The sequence below is a fragment of the Betta splendens genome, chromosome 5 (genome assembly GCF_900634795.4).
Source record: "Betta splendens chromosome 5, fBetSpl5.4, whole genome shotgun sequence".
Taxonomy (NCBI): Eukaryota; Metazoa; Chordata; class Actinopteri; order Anabantiformes; family Osphronemidae; genus Betta; species Betta splendens.
In genome coordinates, this window is record NC_040885.2 from 28,387 (window position 1) to 50,014 (window position 21,628).

Sequence of the window (21,628 nt, forward strand, 5' to 3'; positions counted from 1 at the left end):
AAGCGACTCGACATTTCTTTTAACACAGACTGTTCCACATATGTTAGGTCAGAGAGTTTGATTTTGCACATTACTTAAATGGCAAAGCTGCCTGTGGACGTATGGTGACATGTTTTGCGGTAGGAAATAATTGTTGGTTTCCGCGAAAGGATGAAGCGGGCCAGTAGAATATTGTGAATGTGTACTTTTAGCTGCACAACTTTAGTCGTGGAAGTTTGTTTTCTGACAAAGGAAATATTTTGTAACGTTAACTCGTCTGTTTCAAATGAAGATGAAAACTATTTAAAGCCGACAAAACTAGCGTCACTAGCCGACAAAACTAGCGTTATTTCTAATGGACTTGAAGCAACAACATTCCTTCAAAGTCATTTATCCAGCTAATGCAAAAATATGGTCTAATAATGAGGTTGTAGCAACGACAAAAGAACAAAACAGCTAAACTTTGGAAATATGATCTGATGAGTCCAAATTTCTTTGCACCTTCAAAGATATAATCAGACATTTTTACATAGTAACTTAAGAAACGGTTGTTGCTTCAAAATGTTTCCTTTGTCAGAGAACAAACTTCTATATAAAGTCGTGCATCTAAAAGACACACATTGATTTCGCTTCATCCTCTAACGGTCGCGGAAACAAATAATTCTATAATTCTTTCCTACCGCAAAACAGGTCCTCAGGCAGCTTTGCAATTTAAGTAATGTGCAGAAACAGACTTCGGCTGATCTAAACTATATGTAACAGTCTGTGTTAAAAGAAATGTGGAGTCGCTTTTTACCCACGCAGGCGCTGTTTGTCTGATTTCAGCTGCGACTCGATTGGTTGTCTGCGGTTCAGTTCTGCCACGCGATTGGTTGTTTACAAGTATATGGTCACCGGTAAATTTTGGACGAACCGTTCTTCGTTCTTTATCACTGTAGACATTTAACTACCGTATAAACGGTTAAAACAGTCCCTAAAGTAAACAGTGGAGCCCAGTAGAACTCAATAAAGCTGTTCTTCTGGGTGTCGTACTTCCGGGAACTGCTACAAAGCACGATGGGAGATGTGGTATTCTATCGTAAAAGATATAAATAACGTCTGTGTCCTTATGTATAACGCATTTCCTTTGGGGTGGATTTCTGTGCTTTCACGTCCTTCTGAGACGTTGTACTTTGTGAGTTTAATGATTTTCAGCACCGTCAGTCATCAGGGATCACGTGTGAAAGGGGCTCCCGAGCGCGGGTTCAGCAACTCATACTTACCTGGCAGGGGAGATACCATGATCATGTAGGTGGTTCACCCAGGGCGAGGCTCAGCCATTGCACTGAGGCTGTCTGACCTCTGCGAATTCCCCAAATGTGGGAATCTCGACTGCATAATTTCTGGTAGTGGGGGACTGCGTTCGCGCTCTCCCCTGATTAAGTGTTCAAAAGGTATTGTCGTTGAGTATCGCATGAATCCTATGAATGAAGCTATGGCTCACGTAAAAAATCTACTCTCAATTCTGTTCTTTAACTATTCTGCTGTAATAAATACAAGCTTCATTCATTCAGTTGATCTTTACCGTACCCGTTTTATTTATTACATTTCGATGCATTTCTCTTTTCTCCACTAGATGTGGAAGCTGCAGTTTTATTTGTCAACTTGTTAATCGAGCAAACAGTTTTTCTTCAGTGAGAAAGATGATAGATTTGTTTGTATTAGCTCATCTGAGGCTAGACTAGTTAACACAGAAGTAATAATGACAAACGTCATCAGCACCAATTTATTATGAATCCTATTGGACAATAGCCTGTCACATGACCCAGTGGCGCCCTACTAACCATGACTTTAAACGTTTAAGGAGCAACCCTTTCCTCCGTTTTCTGTAAGCGTTGCACGTCTTAGCATTTGGTCCCACTGGACCACACTGTTAAACTCTAATCTACTGGTCAACTGAACGTAGACGTTTGCACCGTCACTGAGACTAACTGTTGGGAGAACGTGTACTTCAGCTTCTACGTCATGGCGGTATCGCTTCTCGGCCTTTTGGCTAAGATCAAGTGTAGTATCTGTTCTTATCAGTTTAATATCTGATACGTCCCCTACCCGGGGACCATATATTAAATTGATTTTTGGAGCAGGGAGATGGAATAGGGGCTTGCTCCGTCCACTCCACGCATCGACCCAGTATTGCAGTACTTCTGGGAACGGTGCACCCCCTATGGATGTAAAAATGGTAGATTCTGCTCCTTATTCATTAGAAAATAATGTATCCATTTATTGACAGGATATTGTTCTCTGCAAAAGTCAATGTAAAATATTTTCTAACATCTAAGATGTGGTTCCACTACACAGCAATGTCAAACTGTCCACCTACAGATTGTATGACATATGCAGGAACCACTCATGAAAAGCATCTCCTGATCTCAGCTCAGTTCTAAATGAGGTTCGGTGACACAGACTCATCCATCCATTTTCATCCGCTTATCCGGGGCCGGGTCGCGGGGGCAGCAGTCTAAGCAGAGAGTTCCAGACTTCCCTCTCCCCGGACACTTCCTCCAGCTCTTCCGGTGGGACCCCAAGACGTTCCCAGGCAAGCCGAGAGACGTAGTCTCTCCAGCGAGTCCTAGGTCTTCCTCGGGGCCTCCTACCGGTGGGATATGCCCGGAACACCTCCCCAGGGAGGCGTCCAGGAGGCATCCGAACTAGATGCCCGAGCCACCTCAGCTGGCTCCTCTCGATGTGGAGGAGCAGCGACTCTACTCCGAGCTCCTCCCGGGTGACAGAGCTCCTCACCTTATCTCTAAGGGAGCGCCCAGCCACCCTGCGGAGGAAGCTCATTTCAGCCGCTTGTATCCGTGACCTTGCCCTTTCGGTCATGACCCAAAGCTCATGACCATAGGTGAGGGTAGGAACGTAGATTGACCGGTAAATTGAGAGCTTTGCCTTTCGGCTCAGCTCCCTCTTCACCACGACGGACCGATACACCGACCGCATTACTGCAGCCGCCGCACCGATCCGTCTGTCAAACTCACGCTCCCTCCTTCCCTCACTCGTGAACAAGACCCCAAGATACTTAAACTCCTCCACTTGAGGCAGAAACTCTTCTCCAACCTGGAGAGAGCAAACCACCTTTTTCCGGTCGAGAACCATGGCCTCAGATTTGGAGGAACTGATTCTCATCCCAGCCGCTTCACACTCAGCTGCAAACCGCACCAGCACACGCTGGAGGTCCTGGCCTGATGAAGCCAACAGGACAACATCATCTGCAAAAAGCAGAGATGCAATCCTGTGGTCCCCAAACCAGACCCCCTCCGGCCCGTGGCTGCGCCTAGAAATTCTGTCCATAAAAATAATGAACAGAACCGGTGACAAAGGGCAGCCCTGCCAAAGTCCAACATGCACCGGGAACAGGTCTGACTTATTGCTGGCAATGCGAACCAAGCTCCTGCTCCGGTTGTACAGAGACCGAACAGCCCTTAGCAAAGGGCCCTGGACTCCATACTCCCGGAGCACCCCCCACAGGATGTCACGAGGGACGCGGTCGAATGCCTTCTCCAGATCCACAAAGCACATGTAGACTGGTTGGGCAAACTCCCACAAACCCTCAAGCACCCTGCTGAGGGTATAAAGCTGGTCCAGCGTTCCACGACCAGGCCGAAAACCACATTGTTCCTCCTGTATCCGAGGTTCGACTATCGGCCGAATTCTCCTCTCCAGTACCCTGGCATAGACTTTCCCAGGGAGGCTGAGAAGTGTGATCCCCCTATAGTTGGAACACACTCTCCTGTCCCCCTTTTTGTAAAGAGGGACAACCACCCCGGTTGTCCAGTCCAGAGGAACTGTCCCCCTCCTCCACGCGATGTTGCAGAGGCGTGTCACCCAAGACAGCCCCACAACATCCAGAGACTTGAGGTACTCAGGACGGATCTCATCCACCCCCGCTGCTCTGCCACCGAGGAGCTTACTAACTACCTCGGTGACCTCAGCCTGGGTGATGGGCGAGTCCGCCTCTGAGTCCCCTGCCTCTGCTTCCTCAGCAGAAGGCATGTCGGAGGGGTTGAGGAGATCCTCAAAGTACTCCTTCCACCGTCCGATAACATCCCCAGTTGAGGTCAACAGCTCCCCACCTCCACTGAAAACAGAGTTGGTAAAGAACTGCTTCCCCCTCCTGAGGCGCCGGACGGTTTGCCAGAATCTCTTTGAGGCCGAGCGATAGTCCTCCTCCATGGCCTCCCCGAACTCCTCCCAAGCCCGAGTTTTTGCCTCCGCAACGGCACGGGCTGCAGCACGCTTGGCCTGCCGGTACCCATCAGCTGCCTCAGGAGTCCTACAGGTCAACCATACCTGGTAGGACTCCTTCTTCAGCTTGATGGCGTCCCTTACCTCCGGCGTCCACCACCGGGTTCGGGGATTACCACCACGACAGGCACCGGAGACCCTGCGTCCACAGCTCCGAACGGCCGCGTTGACAATGGAGACGGAGAACATGGTCCACTCGGACTCTATGTCTCCCACCTCCCTCGGAATCTGGTCGAAGCTCTCCCGGAGGTGTGAGTTAAAGGTCCGTCTGACAGAGGGTTCAGCCAGGCGTTCCCAACAGACCCTCACAATACGTTTGGGCCTGCCAAGTCGTTCCAGCCTCCTTCTCTGCCAGCGGATCCTACTCACCACCAGGTGGTGATCAGTTGACAGCTCAGCCCCTCTCTTCACGCGAGTGTCCAAAACATATGGCCGAAGGTCAGGTGAAACGACTACAAAGTCTATCATCGACCTCCGGCCTAGGGTGTCCTGGTGCCACGTGCACCGATGGACACCCTTATGTTCGAACATGGTGTTAGTTATGGCCAAACTGTGCCTAGCACAGAAATCCAATAACATAACACCATTCGGGTTCAGATCAGGGAGGCCGTTTCTCCCAATCACGCCTCTCCAGGTATCACTGTCGTTACCTACGTGGGCATTGAAATCTCCCAGAAGAACGATGGGGTCCCCAGTTGGAGCGCTTTCCAACACTCCCTCCAGGGACCCCAAGAAGGCCGGGTACTCCACACTGCCATTCGGCCCGTAAGCACAAATGACGGTGAGTGACCTATCCCCCACCCGAAGGCGCAGGGAAGCAACCCTCTCGTCCACCGGGGAAAACTCCAACACATGGCGACTAAGCTGGGGAGCTATGAGCAAGCCCACACCAGCCCGCCGCCTCTCACCGCAGGCAACTCCAGAGTAGAAAAGGGTCCAGCCCCTCTCAAGGAGTTGGGTTCCAGAGCCCAGGCTGTGTGTGGAGGTGAGCCCGACTATTTCTAGCCGGTACCGCTCGACCTCCTGCACAAGCTCAGGCTCCTTTCCCCCCAGTGACGTGACATTCCATGTCCCAATAACCAGATTGGTTATCCAGGGATTGGGGCGCCCAGGCTCCCGCCTTCGACTGCCGCCCAATCCACTCTGCACCGGCCCCCTACGGTTCCTCCCGCGGATGGTGGGTCCACTTGAGGACGGCCCCACGTCGCTCTTTCGGGCTGTGCCCGGCCGGGCCCCGTGGGAATAGGCCCGGCCACCAGGCGCTCGCATACGAGCCCCAACCCCGGGCCTGGTTCCAGGGTGGGGCCCCGGCTGCGCCATACCGGGCGACGTCTCTGGCCTTGGTGGTTTGTCTTTCATAGGGGGGTTGTGAACCGCTCTTAGTCTGGCCCGTCGCCCAGGACCTGTTTGCCTTGGGAGACCCTACCAGGGGCATTTAGCCCCCGACAACATAGCTCCCGGGGTCATTCGGGCACACAAACTCCTCCACCACGGTAAGGCGGCGGTTCAGGGAGGAGGCCTGACTCATGTAAACGCCAAGTCATATATTCAAAGGTTGAATCCTTTATTCTGTGATCCCAACATAGTCATCATGTGCTCTGTGACTGGTTAGGTTCAACACTCTTCTTGTAACATTCTTACAAAAACAACTAATCTCTTGTGTCCCGTCATACATCAAGTTTAAACGGCTGATATTCTGTTTGACCGTCCAATAGTTTATGGTTTGTATCTGTCCTTTACACCCCGATCAAGGTATCTCCCCTGCCAGGTAAGTATAAGTTGCTGAACCCGCTCTCAGGAGACCCTTTCACACGTGATCCCTGATGACTGACGGTGCTGAAACTCTTTGAACTCACGATGTACAACACCTTTGAGGGACGTCTCCCATCGTGCATTGCTGCAGTTAATGCGGTTCGTCGAGTCGCGGCTGAAATTAGACAATCGGCGCTCGCACCCGCTCCTGCGTGGTTGAAAGCGACTCGACATTTCTTTTAACACAGACTGTTCCACATATGTTAGGTCAGAGAGTTTGATTTTGCACATTACTTAAATGGCAAAGCTGCCTGTGGACGTATGGTGACATGTTTTGCGGTAGGAAATAATTGTTGGTTTCCGCGAAAGGATGAAGCGGGCCAGTAGAATATTGTGAATGTGTACTTTTAGCTGCACAACTTTAGTCGTGGAAGTTTGTTTTCTGACAAAGGAAATATTTTGTAACGTTAACTCGTCTGTTTCAAATGAAGATGAAAACTATTTAAAGCCGACAAAACTAGCGTCACTAGCCGACAAAACTAGCGTTATTTCTAATGGACTTGAAGCAACAACATTCCTTCAAAGTCATTTATCCAGCTAATGCAAAAATATGGTCTAATAATGAGGTTGTAGCAACGACAAAAGAACAAAACAGCTAAACTTTGGAAATATGATCTGATGAGTCCAAATTTCTTTGCACCTTCAAAGATATAATCAGACATTTTTACATAGTAACTTAAGAAACGGTTGTTGCTTCAAAATGTTTCCTTTGTCAGAGAACAAACTTCTATGTAAAGTCGTGCATCTAAAAGACACACATTGATTTCGCTTCATCCTCTAACGGTCGCGGAAACAAATAATTCTATAATTCTTTCCTACCGCAAAACAGGTCCTCAGGCAGCTTTGCAATTTAAGTAATGTGCAGAAACAGACTTCGGCTGATCTAAACTATATGTAACAGTCTGTGTTAAAAGAAATGTGGAGTCGCTTTTTACCCACGCAGGCGCTGTTTGTCTGATTTCAGCTGCGACTCGATTGGTTGGTTTTTTACAAGTATATGGTCACCGGTAAATTTTGGACGAACCGTTCTTCGTTCTTTATCACTGTAGACATTTAACTACCGTATAAACGGTTAAAACAGTCCCTAAAGTAAACAGTGGAGCCCAGTAGAACTCAATAAAGCTGTTCTTCTGGGTTTCGTACTTCCGGGAACTGCTACAAAGCACGATGGGAGATGTGGTATTCTATCGTAAAAGATATAAATAACGTCTGTGTCCTTATGTATAACGCATTTCCTTTGGGGTGGATTTCTGTGCTTTCACGTCCTTCTGAGACGTTGTACTTTGTGAGTTTAATGATTTTCAGCACCGTCAGTCATCAGGGATCACGTGTGAAAGGGGCTCCCGAGCGCGGGTTCAGCAACTCATACTTACCTGGCAGGGGAGATACCATGATCATGTAGGTGGTTCACCCAGGGCGAGGCTCAGCCATTGCACTGAGGCTGTCTGACCTTTGCGAGATTCCCCAAATGTGGGAATCTCGACTGCATAATTTCTGGTAGTGGGGGACTGCGTTCGCGCTCTCCCCTGATTAAGTGTTCAAAAGGTATTGTCGTTGAGTATCGCATGAATCCTATGAATGAAGCTATGGCTCACGTAAAAAATCTACTCTCAATTCTGTTCTTTAACTATTCTGCTGTAATAAATACAAGCTTCATTCATTCAGTTGATCTTTACCGTACCCGTTTTATTTATTACATTTCGATGCATTTCTCTTTTCTCCACTAGATGTGGAAGCTGCAGTTTTATTTGTCAACTTGTTAATCGAGCAAACAGTTTTTCTTCAGTGAGAAAGATGATAGATTTGTTTGTATTAGCTCATCTGAGGCTAGACTAGTTAACACAGAAGTAATAATGACAAACGTCATCAGCACCAATTTATTATGAATCCTATTGGACAATAGCCTGTCACATGACCCAGTGGCGCCCTACTAACCATGACTTTAAACGTTTAAGGAGCAACCCTTTCCTCCGTTTTCTGTAAGCGTTGCACGTCTTAGCATTTGGTCCCACTGGACCACACTGTTAAACTCTAATCTACTGGTCAACTGAACGTAGACGTTTGCACCGTCACTGAGACTAACTGTTGGGAGAACGTGTACTTCAGCTTCTACGTCATGGCGGTATCGCTTCTCGGCCTTTTGGCTAAGATCAAGTGTAGTATCTGTTCTTATCAGTTTAATATCTGATACGTCCCCTACCCGGGGACCATATATTAAATTGATTTTTGGAGCAGGGAGATGGAATAGGGGCTTGCTCCGTCCACTCCACGCATCCACCCAGTGTTGCAGTACTTCTGGGAACGGTGCACCCCCTATGGATGTAAAAATGGTAGATTCTGCTCCTTATTCATTAGAAAATAATGTATCCATATATTTGACAGGATATTGTTCTCTGCAAAAGTCAGTGTAAAATATTTTCTAACATCTAAGATGTGGTTCCACTACACAGCAATGTCAAACTGTCCACCTACAGATTGTATGACATATGCAGGAACCACTCATGAAAAGCATCTCCTGATCTCAGCTCAGTTCTAAATGAGGTTCGTTGACACAGACTCATGTAAACGCCAAGTCATATATTCAAAGGTTGAATCCTTTATTCTGTGATCCCAACATAGTCATCATGTGCTCTGTGACTGGTTAGGTTCAACACTCTTCTTGTAACATTCTTACAAAAACAACTAATCTCTTGTGTCCCGTCATACATCAAGTTTAAACGGCTGATATTCTGTTTGACCGTCCAATAGTTTATGGTTTGTATCTGTCCTTTACACCCCGATGAAGGTATCTCCCCTGCCAGGTAAGTATGAGTTGCTGAACCCGCTCTCAGGAGACCCTTTCACACGTGATCCCTGATGACTGACGGTGCTGAAACTCTTTGAACTCACGATGTACAACACCCTTGAGGGACGTCTCCCATCGTGCATTGCTGCAGTTAATGCGGTTCCTCGAGTCGCGGCTGAAATTAGACAATCGGCGCTCGCACCCGCTCCTGCGTGGGTAGAAAGCGACTCGACATTTCTTTTAACACAGACTGTTCCACATATGTTAGGTCAGGGAGTTTGATTTTGCACATTACTTAAATGGCAAAGCTGCCTGTGGACGTATGGTGACATGTTTTGCGGTAGGAAATAATTGTTGGTTTCCGCGAAAGGATGAAGCGGGCCAGTAGAATATTGTGAATGTGTACTTTTAGCTGCACAACTTTAGTCGTGGAAGTTTGTTTTCTGACAAAGGAAATATTTTGTAACGTTAACTCGTCTGTTTCAAATGAAGATGAAAACTATTTAAAGCCGACAAAACTAGCGTCACTAGCCGACAAAACTAGCGTTATTTCTAATGGACTTGAAGCAACAACATTCCTTCAAAGTCATTTATCCAGCTAATGCAAAAATATGGTCTAATAATGAGGTTGTAGCAACGACAAAAGAACAAAACAGCTAAACTTTGGAAATATGATCTGATGAGTCCAAATTTCTTTGCACCTTCAAAGATATAATCAGACATTTTTACATAGTAACTTAAGAAACGGTTGTTGCTTCAAAATGTTTCCTTTGTCAGAGAACAAACTTCTATATAAAGTCGTGCATCTAAAAGACACACATTGATTTCGCTTCATCCTCTAACGGTCGCGGAAACAAATAATTCTATAATTCTTTCCTACCGCAAAACAGGTCCTCAGGCAGCTTTGCAATTTAAGTAATGTGCAGAAACAGACTTCGGCTGATCTAAACTATATGTAACAGTCTGTGTTAAAAGAAATGTGGAGTCGCTTTTTACCCACGCAGGCGCTGTTTGTCTGATTTCAGCTGCGACTCGATTGGTTGTCTGCGGTTCAGTTCTGCCACGCGATTGGTTGTTTACAAGTATATGGTCACCGGTAAATTTTGGACGAACCGTTCTTCGTTCTTTATCACTGTAGACATTTAACTACCGTATAAACGGTTAAAACAGTCCCTAAAGTAAACAGTGGAGCCCAGTAGAACTCAATAAAGCTGTTCTTCTGGGTGTCGTACTTCCGGGAACTGCTACAAAGCACGATGGGAGATGTGGTATTCTATCGTAAAAGATATAAATAACGTCTGTGTCCTTATGTATAACGCATTTCCTTTGGGGTGGATTTCTGTGCTTTCACGTCCTTCTGAGACGTTGTACTTTGTGAGTTTAATGATTTTCAGCACCGTCAGTCATCAGGGATCACGTGTGAAAGGGGCTCCCGAGCGCGGGTTCAGCAACTCATACTTACCTGGCAGGGGAGATACCATGATCATGTAGGTGGTTCACCCAGGGCGAGGCTCAGCCATTGCACTGAGGCTGTCTGACCTCTGCGAATTCCCCAAATGTGGGAATCTCGACTGCATAATTTCTGGTAGTGGGGGACTGCGTTCGCGCTCTCCCCTGATTAAGTGTTCAAAAGGTATTGTCGTTGAGTATCGCATGAATCCTATGAATGAAGCTATGGCTCACGTAAAAAATCTACTCTCAATTCTGTTCTTTAACTATTCTGCTGTAATAAATACAAGCTTCATTCATTCAGTTGATCTTTACCGTACCCGTTTTATTTATTACATTTCGATGCATTTCTCTTTTCTCCACTAGATGTGGAAGCTGCAGTTTTATTTGTCAACTTGTTAATCGAGCAAACAGTTTTTCTTCAGTGAGAAAGATGATAGATTTGTTTGTATTAGCTCATCTGAGGCTAGACTAGTTAACACAGAAGTAATAATGACAAACGTCATCAGCACCAATTTATTATGAATCCTATTGGACAATAGCCTGTCACATGACCCAGTGGCGCCCTACTAACCATGACTTTAAACGTTTAAGGAGCAACCCTTTCCTCCGTTTTCTGTAAGCGTTGCACGTCTTAGCATTTGGTCCCACTGGACCACACTGTTAAACTCTAATCTACTGGTCAACTGAACGTAGACGTTTGCACCGTCACTGAGACTAACTGTTGGGAGAACGTGTACTTCAGCTTCTACGTCATGGCGGTATCGCTTCTCGGCCTTTTGGCTAAGATCAAGTGTAGTATCTGTTCTTATCAGTTTAATATCTGATACGTCCCCTACCCGGGGACCATATATTAAATTGATTTTTGGAGCAGGGAGATGGAATAGGGGCTTGCTCCGTCCACTCCACGCATCGACCCAGTATTGCAGTACTTCTGGGAACGGTGCACCCCCTATGGATGTAAAAATGGTAGATTCTGCTCCTTATTCATTAGAAAATAATGTATCCATATATTTGACAGGATATTGTTCTCTGCAAAAGTCAGTGTAAAATATTTTCTAACATCTAAGATGTGGTTCCACTACACAGCAATGTCAAACTGTCCACCTACAGATTGTATGACATATGCAGGAACCACTCATGAAAAGCATCTCCTGATCTCAGCTCAGTTCTAAATGAGGTTCGGTGACACAGACTCATGTAAACGCCAAGTCATATATTCAAAGGTTGAATCCTTTATTCTGTGATCCCAACATAGTCATCATGTGCTCTGTGACTGGTTAGGTTCAACACTCTTCTTGTAACATTCTTACAAAAACAACTAATCTCTTGTGTCCCGTCATACATCAAGTTTAAACGGCTGATATTCTGTTTGACCGTCCAATAGTTTATGGTTTGTATCTGTCCTTTACACCCCGATCAAGGTATCTCCCCTGCCAGGTAAGTATGAGTTGCTGAACCCGCTCTCAGGAGACCCTTTCACACGTGATCCCTGATGACTGACGGTGCTGAAACTCTTTGAACTCACGATGTACAACACCCTAGAGGGACGTCTCCCATCGTGCATTGCTGCAGTTAATGCGGTTCCTCGAGTCGCGGCTGAAATTAGACAATCGGCGCTCGCACCCGCTCCTGCGTGGGTAGAAAGCGACTCGACATTTCTTTTAACACAGACTGTTCCACATATGTTAGGTCAGAGAGTTTGATTTTGCACATTACTTAAATGGCAAAGCTGCCTGTGGACGTATGGTGACATGTTTTGCGGTAGGAAATAATTGTTGGTTTCCGCGAAAGGATGAAGCGGGCCAGTAGAATATTGTGAATGTGTACTTTTAGCTGCACAACTTTAGTCGTGGAAGTTTGTTTTCTGACAAAGGAAATATTTTGTAACGTTAACTCGTCTGTTTCAAATGAAGATGAAAACTATTTAAAGCCGACAAAACTAGCGTCACTAGCCGACAAAACTAGCGTTATTTCTAATGGACTTGAAGCAACAACATTCCTTCAAAGTCATTTATCCAGCTAATGCAAAAATATGGTCTAATAATGAGGTTGTAGCAACGACAAAAGAACAAAACAGCTAAACTTTGGAAATATGATCTGATGAGTCCAAATTTCTTTGCACCTTCAAAGATATAATCAGACATTTTTACATAGTAACTTAAGAAACGGTTGTTGCTTCAAAATGTTTCCTTTGTCAGAGAACAAACTTCTATATAAAGTCGTGCATCTAAAAGACACACATTGATTTCGCTTCATCCTCTAACGGTCGCGGAAACAAATAATTCTATAATTCTTTCCTACCGCAAAACAGGTCCTCAGGCAGCTTTGCAATTTAAGTAATGTGCAGAAACAGACTTCGGCTGATCTAAACTATATGTAACAGTCTGTGTTAAAAGAAATGTGGAGTCGCTTTTTACCCACGCAGGCGCTGTTTGTCTGATTTCAGCTGCGACTCGATTGGTTGTCTGCGGTTCAGTTCTGCCACGCGATTGGTTGTTTACAAGTATATGGTCACCGGTAAATTTTGGACGAACCGTTCTTCGTTCTTTATCACTGTAGACATTTAACTACCGTATAAACGGTTAAAACAGTCCCTAAAGTAAACAGTGGAGCCCAGTAGAACTCAATAAAGCTGTTCTTCTGGGTGTCGTACTTCCGGGAACTGCTACAAAGCACGATGGGAGATGTGGTATTCTATCGTAAAAGATATAAATAACGTCTGTGTCCTTATGTATAACGCATTTCCTTTGGGGTGGATTTCTGTGCTTTCACGTCCTTCTGAGACGTTGTACTTTGTGAGTTTAATGATTTTCAGCACCGTCAGTCATCAGGGATCACGTGTGAAAGGGGCTCCCGAGCGCGGGTTCAGCAACTCATACTTACCTGGCAGGGGAGATACCATGATCATGTAGGTGGTTCACCCAGGGCGAGGCTCAGCCATTGCACTGAGGCTGTCTGACCTCTGCGAATTCCCCAAATGTGGGAATCTCGACTGCATAATTTCTGGTAGTGGGGGACTGCGTTCGCGCTCTCCCCTGATTAAGTGTTCAAAAGGTATTGTCGTTGAGTATCGCATGAATCCTATGAATGAAGCTATGGCTCACGTAAAAAATCTACTCTCAATTCTGTTCTTTAACTATTCTGCTGTAATAAATACAAGCTTCATTCATTCAGTTGATCTTTACCGTACCCGTTTTATTTATTACATTTCGATGCATTTCTCTTTTCTCCACTAGATGTGGAAGCTGCAGTTTTATTTGTCAACTTGTTAATCGAGCAAACAGTTTTTCTTCAGTGAGAAAGATGATAGATTTGTTTGTATTAGCTCATCTGAGGCTAGACTAGTTAACACAGAAGTAATAATGACAAACGTCATCAGCACCAATTTATTATGAATCCTATTGGACAATAGCCTGTCACATGACCCAGTGGCGCCCTACTAACCATGACTTTAAACGTTTAAGGAGCAACCCTTTCCTCCGTTTTCTGTAAGCGTTGCACGTCTTAGCATTTGGTCCCACTGGACCACACTGTTAAACTCTAATCTACTGGTCAACTGAACGTAGACGTTTGCACCGTCACTGAGACTAACTGTTGGGAGAACGTGTACTTCAGCTTCTACGTCATGGCGGTATCGCTTCTCGGCCTTTTGGCTAAGATCAAGTGTAGTATCTGTTCTTATCAGTTTAATATCTGATACGTCCCCTATCCGGGGGGGGACTTTACAGTGTTTTGTCATGGCAACCGGACAAGCTTTTCCTCGTGTTGGTCTGCGTCATACTTTACGTTTTCAGTGGAAAGAAGTAAGTGGAGAAGTGATGCCAAGGGACGTTTTTTGTAAGAAGATCATCAAGGAGCTGCTGTCTCTTAAAGTCGTCGACGTTTATTGTCTTCAGTGGCATCCACAGGCAAGAGCATATGATCTAACTTTGGCTTCAGCTGCTGTTCATCAAACTGTCGCTGATAGCTGCAGGCGATTAGCTAATACAGGGCAGCTGGGTTTTTTTGATGTGATCAGTTTGGATAGACCAAATTTCAGGGTTATTACCATTCATATGTTTAACCCTTTTGTTACTGACATGGCAATAAAGGATTTTTTGGGTCGTTTTGCTGACGTTTTGTCGTCAGCAAGATATGTAAAAGACTCTTGTGGATTTTGGACTGGGCGCAGACAGTTTCAAGTCCTGCTACATGAGGATAGAGAAGGACACGATGGATTCAGGCATCCACCTGCTTATTTCCAACTGGGGGCAGATAGGGGTTATCTCTATTATGCTCGCCAGCCAATTTTTTGCAGGAAATGCCGGCGTCATGGCCATGTGGAGGCCGAGTGTACCAGGGTGACGTGTCGTTACTGTGAGAGGGATGGCCATGTCATGGAGGCATGCCCTTTTGGGAAAATCTGCAATGCATGTGGGGAACCTGGCCATCTTTATAGGAACTGTCCAAAGAAGCAACGTTCTTTTGCTGATGTAGTAGGGGGAGATCTTTCCAGAACAACTGGAGACTGCAATGTGCAGCAGGACCGTGAGGAGGTGGGTGAGAGTGAAATAAATCTGTTGGCGATTTCAGCAGGAGAGAGGTCAGTGGACGATGCAGCTTCTGGTGTGTCTGGGGTTGGGGCGGTGCCCTCAGATGCAACGCCGAGGGTGGCTGTGGATGTCACCGTGCAGGCGACTACCCGAAAAGGACGCAGAGGACCGGATACTACTGCACAGGAGCAGTGTGGCATGGAGAGTGAGCAGCAAGTAGTCAAGAAGGCCAAAGGTTCAGGAGTGCCGGAGGTAGCTGGACCACAGGTTGACGACACTTCGGAGGTGCCCAACACAAAAGAAGGAAGTGGTATGGTTGTCGAAACTGCAACTGAGACAAACTTTTCTGCTGTGGATTCCTTTGGTTTGGATTTTGTTTTCTCCCCAGCCATGTTGACACTCTCTTCTCCGCATGGAGTGGGGAAAGAAGAGACAGAGGAGAGACGTGGATCTGCAGGGAGTACAACATGTTCTTGGGCAGAGCAGATGGACGACATGGATGTGTATGGGGCGCAAGGGTCCTCGGAGCTTGGGACTTGATGATGTGCTGTGCAGGTTTTTTGTGTTCGTTGTGGATGTCAACAGGACATGTTTTTGCGTGTTTGAACTTTTAATGTCAGGGGGCTCCGTGATCCTCTGAAAAGGATTATGGTTTTCAATTTCATTAAAGACTTAGGGTTGTCTGTTGTTTTGATGCAGGAAGTACATTTGCGGGATGGTGAGGATGTGCTTAAGTTTAGTGAGGAATGGGGACAAGGGGGGGCGGTGTGGAGTATTGGTGGGGTGCATTCTTCGGGGGTGGGAGTATTGTTTGGGCGGGGGGTGCAGGTGGAACGGGATTTTGTGGTTGTGCAGGGGAGGGCGGTAGGGGTGGATTTTCAGTTGAACGGGTTGGCTTTTAGAGCCATTGTAGTTTATGGTTCTCAGGTTAGGGGGGAAAGGAGGCAGATGGTGGAGGATTTGGTTCCGTTTTGCGCTACAAACCGTCATGTTATTGTGGGAGGGGACTGGAATGATGAGGTGGTGGGTAGGGGGGAGGGGTGTCAGGGGTGGGAGGGACCTCTCCGGGCTATGGGGTTGGTGGATGGCAGTCGGGAGGTGCAGCCACAGTTGCTAGGCCCCACCTGGAGGAATTCCAGAGGGGTCTGCAGGCGACTGGATTATGTGTTTTTTTCTAAATCTATTGTTTTGAATTCAGGCAGGGCTGTGTCAATTTTTTTTTCTGATCATGATGGGTTGGTTTTTATGGGGACTGTGGAGGGACAAGGTTTTGGACCAGGTTATTGGAAGTTGAATTGTAGTGTTTTGGGAGAGGCTGCGTTTCGGGGTAGTTTTGAGACATTCCTGCAAAACCTAATTGGTCTGCGTCCACTATGTGGGGGGGCTGTTGAATGGTGGGAGGTGGCAAAGGAACGTATCAGGTCTTTTTGTGTAAAGTACTGCGTGCGCCGTGCTAGGCAAAAGACAGCTAGGGTGAGATGCTGGCAAAAAGGGCTTGAAAGGCAACAGGCCCTGGCAAATGCCGGGGGTCTGGCCAATGAGTCAGTGTGCATGCGATTGAAGGGTCAGCTGCGCTCCTTTTATGAGAACAGGGCTCGGGATTTTGTTGCAAGCAGAAGGAGGAATTGTGCCGAGGAATGTACTGCACATTTCTTTAGCTCTGTAAGGACAAGGCAGGCTAAACGGGTTTTTAAGGGAGTCAAAGACACGAGCGGTCGGGTGGTGACAGATAGTGGGGGAATGGTGGAGCTGGTGACGAAGCACTATCGGGAGGTTTTTGAGAAAAAAGTGGTGGGGGGTGAGCTGTGTAGTTTTTTAGACCTAGTAACTGGACGAGTCTCTTGCGAGCATGCGGCAGCGCTGGAGGCACCCCTCACACTACTGGAGCTGACTAAGGCTCTGGGTAGTTTGAGGAGAGGGCGTGTTCCGGGACTTGATGGTTTGCCTGTCGAATTTTATTTAGCTTTCTGGAGCCTGTTGGGGCCAGTCCTTTTGGAGGTCCTCACGGAAGGTCTGAGAAGCGGCACTTGGAGGCGATCAATGCAGCTTGGGGTAATTGTTTTGTTGTTTAAGAAAGGTGATGCTAGTGAATTGAATAATTGGAGGCCTTTGACAATGCTTGGTGTAGACTACAAAATTCTGGCTAAAGTTTTTGCAGGGCGGCTTGGGACCATCCTTCCCAGTATTGTTCACGTAGACCAAACATGCGGGGTTGCAGGGAGGGCATCACGTCTTAACCTGCAGTTGATTCGTGATATCACGGCCTGGGCAGAGGATCGTGATATGCCTCTCATGGTGGTGGGTCTGGATCAGGCAAAGGCCTTTGATAGAGTGCATTGGGGTTTTTTGTTTAGTGTTTTGAGGGCGATGGGTTTCGGAAGAGGTTTTGTGGGATGGTTGGAGGCTTTGTATGAAGGTGCGCAGAGTGTTGTGATGGTGAACGGTCACATGGGCAGTGCAATTGCATTACAGTCGGGGGTTAGGCAAGGGTGCCCACTCTCACCTTTACTGTTTGTACTGTACATGGAGCCTCTGGCAGCCGCTATCCGAGCTGACTCTCGAGTGAGAGGGGCATTGATTCCAGGGGGTGGTGGGTTGCGAGTGAAGATTTCACAATACGCTGATGATGCCACGTTACTGCTCGACAAGGACGACTGCGCAATACGTGCATTGGAAGTATTTGAGGAGTTTGGTAGAGTTTCTGGTGCAAGGCTCAATATTGACAAGTGTGCAGTGAAGTTTTTTGGCAGGTGGAAGATGCGGCAGGATGCACCGGGGGCCCTGCCAGTGTGTCATGGTCCATTAAAGATACTTGGAGTCTTGTTTGATACTGATAACAGTGCATCAATGAATTGGCTTAGGCTTATGAGAAGGGTAAAAGCTAAGTTGTCATTGTGGAAGGGTCGAAGGTTGACTTTGACGGGGAAGGTTTTGGTGCTTAAGGTGGATGTACTCTCTTCAGTGCTCCATTTGGCATACGTGTTCCCCATGCCAGTGGTTGTGCGAAGAACGTTGTTGCGGGTGGTTTTTGATTTTGTTTGGGGGGGTGGGTATGAATGGGTTGCACGTGGGCGTATGATGTTGGGTGTGGAGCTGGGTGGGAGAGACGTGCCAAATATACCGTTGAAGTTGGACACCATTTTTGTGGCTTCATTGCTGCAGGACATGGTGTCTGAGGTTGGTCATCCTGCAAGCTCTGGTTTGCGTTATTTCTTTTCCTATTCGGCTAGGAACCTAATACCATGGTCTAATATCGGCCCAAGGTCTGAACAGATGCCATGGCATTTTGCCTGGGCGGCGCGGTGGGTAAAGATCCATCCGGAGACTCTGCAGGGTGGGTTGTGGAAGCAGCATAGGTCCTTATACAGGGTGGTACAGGGAAAGAAGGGCTTGCCACCAGTAGTTGGGGTGTCTGAGGTGGATTGGGGCCGTGTACAGGCGACAGGGCTGGACAATGGACTGAGGGACTTGCATTGGGCTTGCCTGCATAGGTGTCTCCCGGTTAGGGAGAAAATGTACAGGCATGGGCTAGGTCGATCTCCGTGCTGCCCCAGGGAGGCATGTAATGCACCAGAAACGGTGCATCATGTTCTGTGGGACTGTGGGTTTGCAAGAATGGTTTGGGATGGGGCACGGAGGCTGGTGAGAAAGGCTGAGCCAGATTTTGTGTTGTCTTGGGAAGTGGTGGAGAGGGGTGTGGGGGCATCAAGTGTTGAGGGCGAATGTACGGCATTATGGCTGGTGTTGAGTTTATATAAGCGAGGGCTCTGGTTAGCACGACAAGAATTAGTTAGGCATGGAAAACAATGTAGGGCTGAAGAGGTGAGGAGAAGAGTCGAATGGGAGATACAAGACAGGATGAGTAGGGATGTGACAAAGCTGGGGTACCATGCTGCTAAAGAAAGATGGAAGGGAGGGTTTGGTTGGTTGTAGAGAGGACATGGTGGGAAAAGGGGTAAATGGCGGACTTGACTTTGAATTACTATTTTGTTTTTGTTTGTTGGTTTTTACTGTAACAATACAGTGTGATGTATTTGACTAGCTAATTGTTCTGATCTGTGGTTGCAGTCAAACATTGTTTGATATGTTGGGGAGGGTGGTGGAGAAGTACATTTAGTTTTGATTCACTCTTTTTGGTTGTTTTGGTTTATATTTGGTTCAATTTGTTGTAATAATTTGGATGGTGTATACACTCTTGTGTAAAAGTAGTAAATTAATAAATTAAAAAAAAAAAAAAAAAAAAAAAAAAAAATCTGTTCTTATCAGTTTAATATCTGATACGTCCCCTACCCGGGGACCGTATATTAAATTGAGTTTTGGAGCAGGGAGATGGAATAGGGGCTTGCTCCGTCCACTCCACGCATCGACCCAGTATTGCAGTACTTCTGGGAACGGTGCACCCCCTATGGATGTAAAAATGGTAGATTCTGCTCCTTATTCATTAGAAAATAATGTATCCATATATTTGACAGGATATTGTTCTCTGCAAAAGTCAGTGTAAAATATTTTCTAACATCTAAGATGTGGTTCCACTACACAGCAATGTCAAACTGTCCACCTACAGATTGTATGACATATGCAGGAACCACTCATGAAAAGCATCTCCTGATCTCAGCTCAGTTCTAAATGAGGTTCGGTGACACAGACTCATGTAAACGCCAAGTCATATATTCAAAGGTTGAATCCTTTATTCTGTGATCCCAACATAGTCATCATGTGCTCTGTGACTGGTTAGGTTCAACACTCTTGTAACATTCTTACAAAAACAACTAATCTCTTGTGTCCCGTCATACATCAAGTTTAAACGGCTGATATTCTGTTTGACCGTCCAATAGTTTATGGTTTGTATCTGTCCTTTACACCCCGATGAAGGTATCTCCCCTGCCAGGTAAGTATGAGTTGCTGAACCCGCTCTCAGGAGACCCTTTCACACGTGATCCCTGATGACTGACGGTGCTGAAACTCTTTGAACTCACAATGTACAACACCCTAGAGGGACGTCTCCCATCGTGCATTGCTGCAGTTAATGCGGTTCCTCGAGTCGCGGCTGAAATTAGACAATCGGCGCTCGCACCCGCTCCTGCGTGGGTAGAAAGCGACTCGACATTTCTTTTAACACAGACTGTTTCACATATGTTAGGTCAGAGAGTTTGATTTTGCACATTACTTAAATGGCAAAGCTGCCTGTGGACGTATGGTGACATGTTTTGCGGTAGGAAATAATTGTTGGTTTCCGCGAAAGGATGAAGCGGGCTAGTAGAATATTGTGAATGTGTACTTTTAGCTGCACAACTTTAGTCGTGGAAGTTTGTTTTCTGACAAAGGAAATATTTTGTAACGTTAACTCGTCTGTTTCAAATGAAGATGAAAACTATTTAAAGCCGACAAAACTAGCGTCACTAGCCGACAAAACTAGCGTTATTTCTAATGGACTTGAAGCAACAACATTCCTTCAAAGTCATTTATCCAGCTAATGCAAAAATATGGTCTAATAATGAGGTTGTAGCAATGACAAAAGAACAAAACAGCTAAACTTTGGAAATATGATCTGATGAGTCCAAATTTCTTTGCACCTTCAAAGATATAATCAGACATTTTTACATAGTAACTTAAGAAACGGTTGTTGCTTCAAAATGTTTCCTTTGTCAGAGAACAAACTTCTATATAAAGTCAGGCATCTAAAAGACACACATTGATTTCGCTTCATCCTCTAACGGTCGCGGAAACAAATAATTCTATAATTCTTTCCTACCGCAAAACAGGTCCTCAGGCAGCTTTGCAATTTAAGTAATGTGCAGAAACAGACTTCGGCTGATCTAAACTAGATGTAACAGTCTGTGTTAAAAGAAATGTGGAGTCGCCTTTTACCCACGCAGGCGCTGTTTGTCTGATTTCAGCTGCGACTCGATTGGTTGTCTGCGGTTCAGTTCTGCCACGCGATTGGTTGTTTACAAGTATATGGTCACCGGTAAATTTTGGACGAACCGTTCTTCGTTCTTTATCACTGTAGACATTTAACTACCGTATAAACGGTTAAAACAGTCCCTAAAGTAAACTGGAGCCCAGTAGAACTCAATAAAGCTGTTCTTCTGGGTGTCGTACTTCCGGGAACTGCTACAAAGCACGATGGGAGATGTGGTATTCTATCGTAAAAGATATAAATAACGTCTGTGTCCTTATGTATAACGCATTTCCTTTGGGGTGGATTTCTGTGCTTTCACGTCCTTCTGAGACGTTGTACTTTGTGAGTTTAATGATTTTCAGCACCGTCAGTCATCAGGGATCACGTGTGAAAGGGGCTCCCGAGCGCGGGTTCAGCAACTCATACTTACCTGGCAGGGGAGATACCATGATCATGTAGGTGGTTCACCCAGGGCGAGGCTCAGCCATTGCACTGAGGCTGTCTGACCTCTGCGAATTCCCCAAATGTGGGAATCTCGACTGCATAATTTCTGGTAGTGGGGGACTGCGTTCGCGCTCTGCCCTGATTAAGTGTTCAAAAGGTATTGTCGTTGAGTATCGCATGAATCCTATGAATGAAGCTATGGCTCACGTAAAAAATCTACTCTCAATTCTGTTCTTTAACTATTCTGCTGTAATAAATACAAGCTTCATTCATTCAGTTGATCTTTACCGTACCCGTTTTATTTATTACAATTTGATGCATTTCTCTTTTCTCCACTAGATGTGGAAGCTGCAGTTTTATTTGTCAACTTGTTAATCAAGCAAACAGTTTTTCTTCAGTGAGAAAGATGATAGATTTGTTTGTATTAGCTCATCTGAG

The 21,628-nt window shown here is 46.1% G+C and overlaps 1 protein-coding gene, 9 non-coding genes and 1 pseudogene across 11 annotated transcripts; all 11 read left to right on the top strand.

Annotated features, from left to right (window-relative positions):
* The first annotated feature begins 1,233 nt into the window (after positions 1-1,233).
* LOC114856448 (U1 spliceosomal RNA) lies at positions 1,234-1,396 on the top strand. Its single transcript, XR_003786080.1, has one exon. It is a non-coding gene; the product is annotated as a U1 spliceosomal RNA (small nuclear RNA).
* A 595-nt stretch (positions 1,397-1,991) lies between these two features.
* LOC114856484 (U2 spliceosomal RNA) lies at positions 1,992-2,182 on the top strand. Its single transcript, XR_003786113.1, has one exon. It is a non-coding gene; the product is annotated as a U2 spliceosomal RNA (small nuclear RNA).
* A 5,258-nt stretch (positions 2,183-7,440) lies between these two features.
* On the top strand, positions 7,441-7,604 carry LOC114856467 (U1 spliceosomal RNA). Its single transcript, XR_003786099.1, has one exon. It is a non-coding gene; the product is annotated as a U1 spliceosomal RNA (small nuclear RNA).
* A 595-nt stretch (positions 7,605-8,199) lies between these two features.
* Positions 8,200-8,390, top strand: LOC114856420 (U2 spliceosomal RNA). The gene has a single exon (XR_003786060.1). It is a non-coding gene; the product is annotated as a U2 spliceosomal RNA (small nuclear RNA).
* Positions 8,391-10,314: 1,924 nt separating this feature from the next.
* LOC114856449 (U1 spliceosomal RNA) lies at positions 10,315-10,477 on the top strand. Its single transcript, XR_003786081.1, has one exon. It is a non-coding gene; the product is annotated as a U1 spliceosomal RNA (small nuclear RNA).
* A 595-nt stretch (positions 10,478-11,072) lies between these two features.
* On the top strand, positions 11,073-11,263 carry LOC114856485 (U2 spliceosomal RNA). Its single transcript, XR_003786114.1, has one exon. It is a non-coding gene; the product is annotated as a U2 spliceosomal RNA (small nuclear RNA).
* Positions 11,264-11,774: 511 nt separating this feature from the next.
* LOC114855874 (zinc finger CCHC domain-containing protein 3) lies at positions 11,775-15,570 on the top strand. Of its 2 annotated transcripts, none has more exons than XM_029151385.3 (2): positions 11,775-15,154; positions 15,233-15,570. In XM_029151385.3, exons 1-2 carry the CDS (start codon positions 14,050-14,052, stop codon positions 15,382-15,384), a joined length of 1,257 nt encoding a protein of 418 aa, XP_029007218.1. In that variant the 5' UTR covers positions 11,775-14,049; the 3' UTR covers positions 15,385-15,570. The 2 variants fall into 2 exon arrangements, with proteins under 2 accessions (XP_029007218.1, XP_029007217.1); XM_029151384.3 differs by having other exon boundaries at positions 11,775-14,919; positions 14,986-15,570.
* On the top strand, positions 13,188-13,350 carry LOC114856450 (U1 spliceosomal RNA). Its single transcript, XR_003786082.1, has one exon. It is a non-coding gene; the product is annotated as a U1 spliceosomal RNA (small nuclear RNA).
* On the top strand, positions 13,946-14,070 carry LOC114856435 (U2 spliceosomal RNA; annotated as a pseudogene).
* Positions 15,571-19,060: 3,490 nt separating the features above from the next.
* LOC114856431 (U2 spliceosomal RNA) lies at positions 19,061-19,249 on the top strand. The gene has a single exon (XR_003786068.1). It is a non-coding gene; the product is annotated as a U2 spliceosomal RNA (small nuclear RNA).
* Positions 19,250-21,168: 1,919 nt separating this feature from the next.
* Positions 21,169-21,331, top strand: LOC114856464 (U1 spliceosomal RNA). Its single transcript, XR_003786096.1, has one exon. It is a non-coding gene; the product is annotated as a U1 spliceosomal RNA (small nuclear RNA).
* Positions 21,332-21,628: the final 297 nt, after the last annotated feature.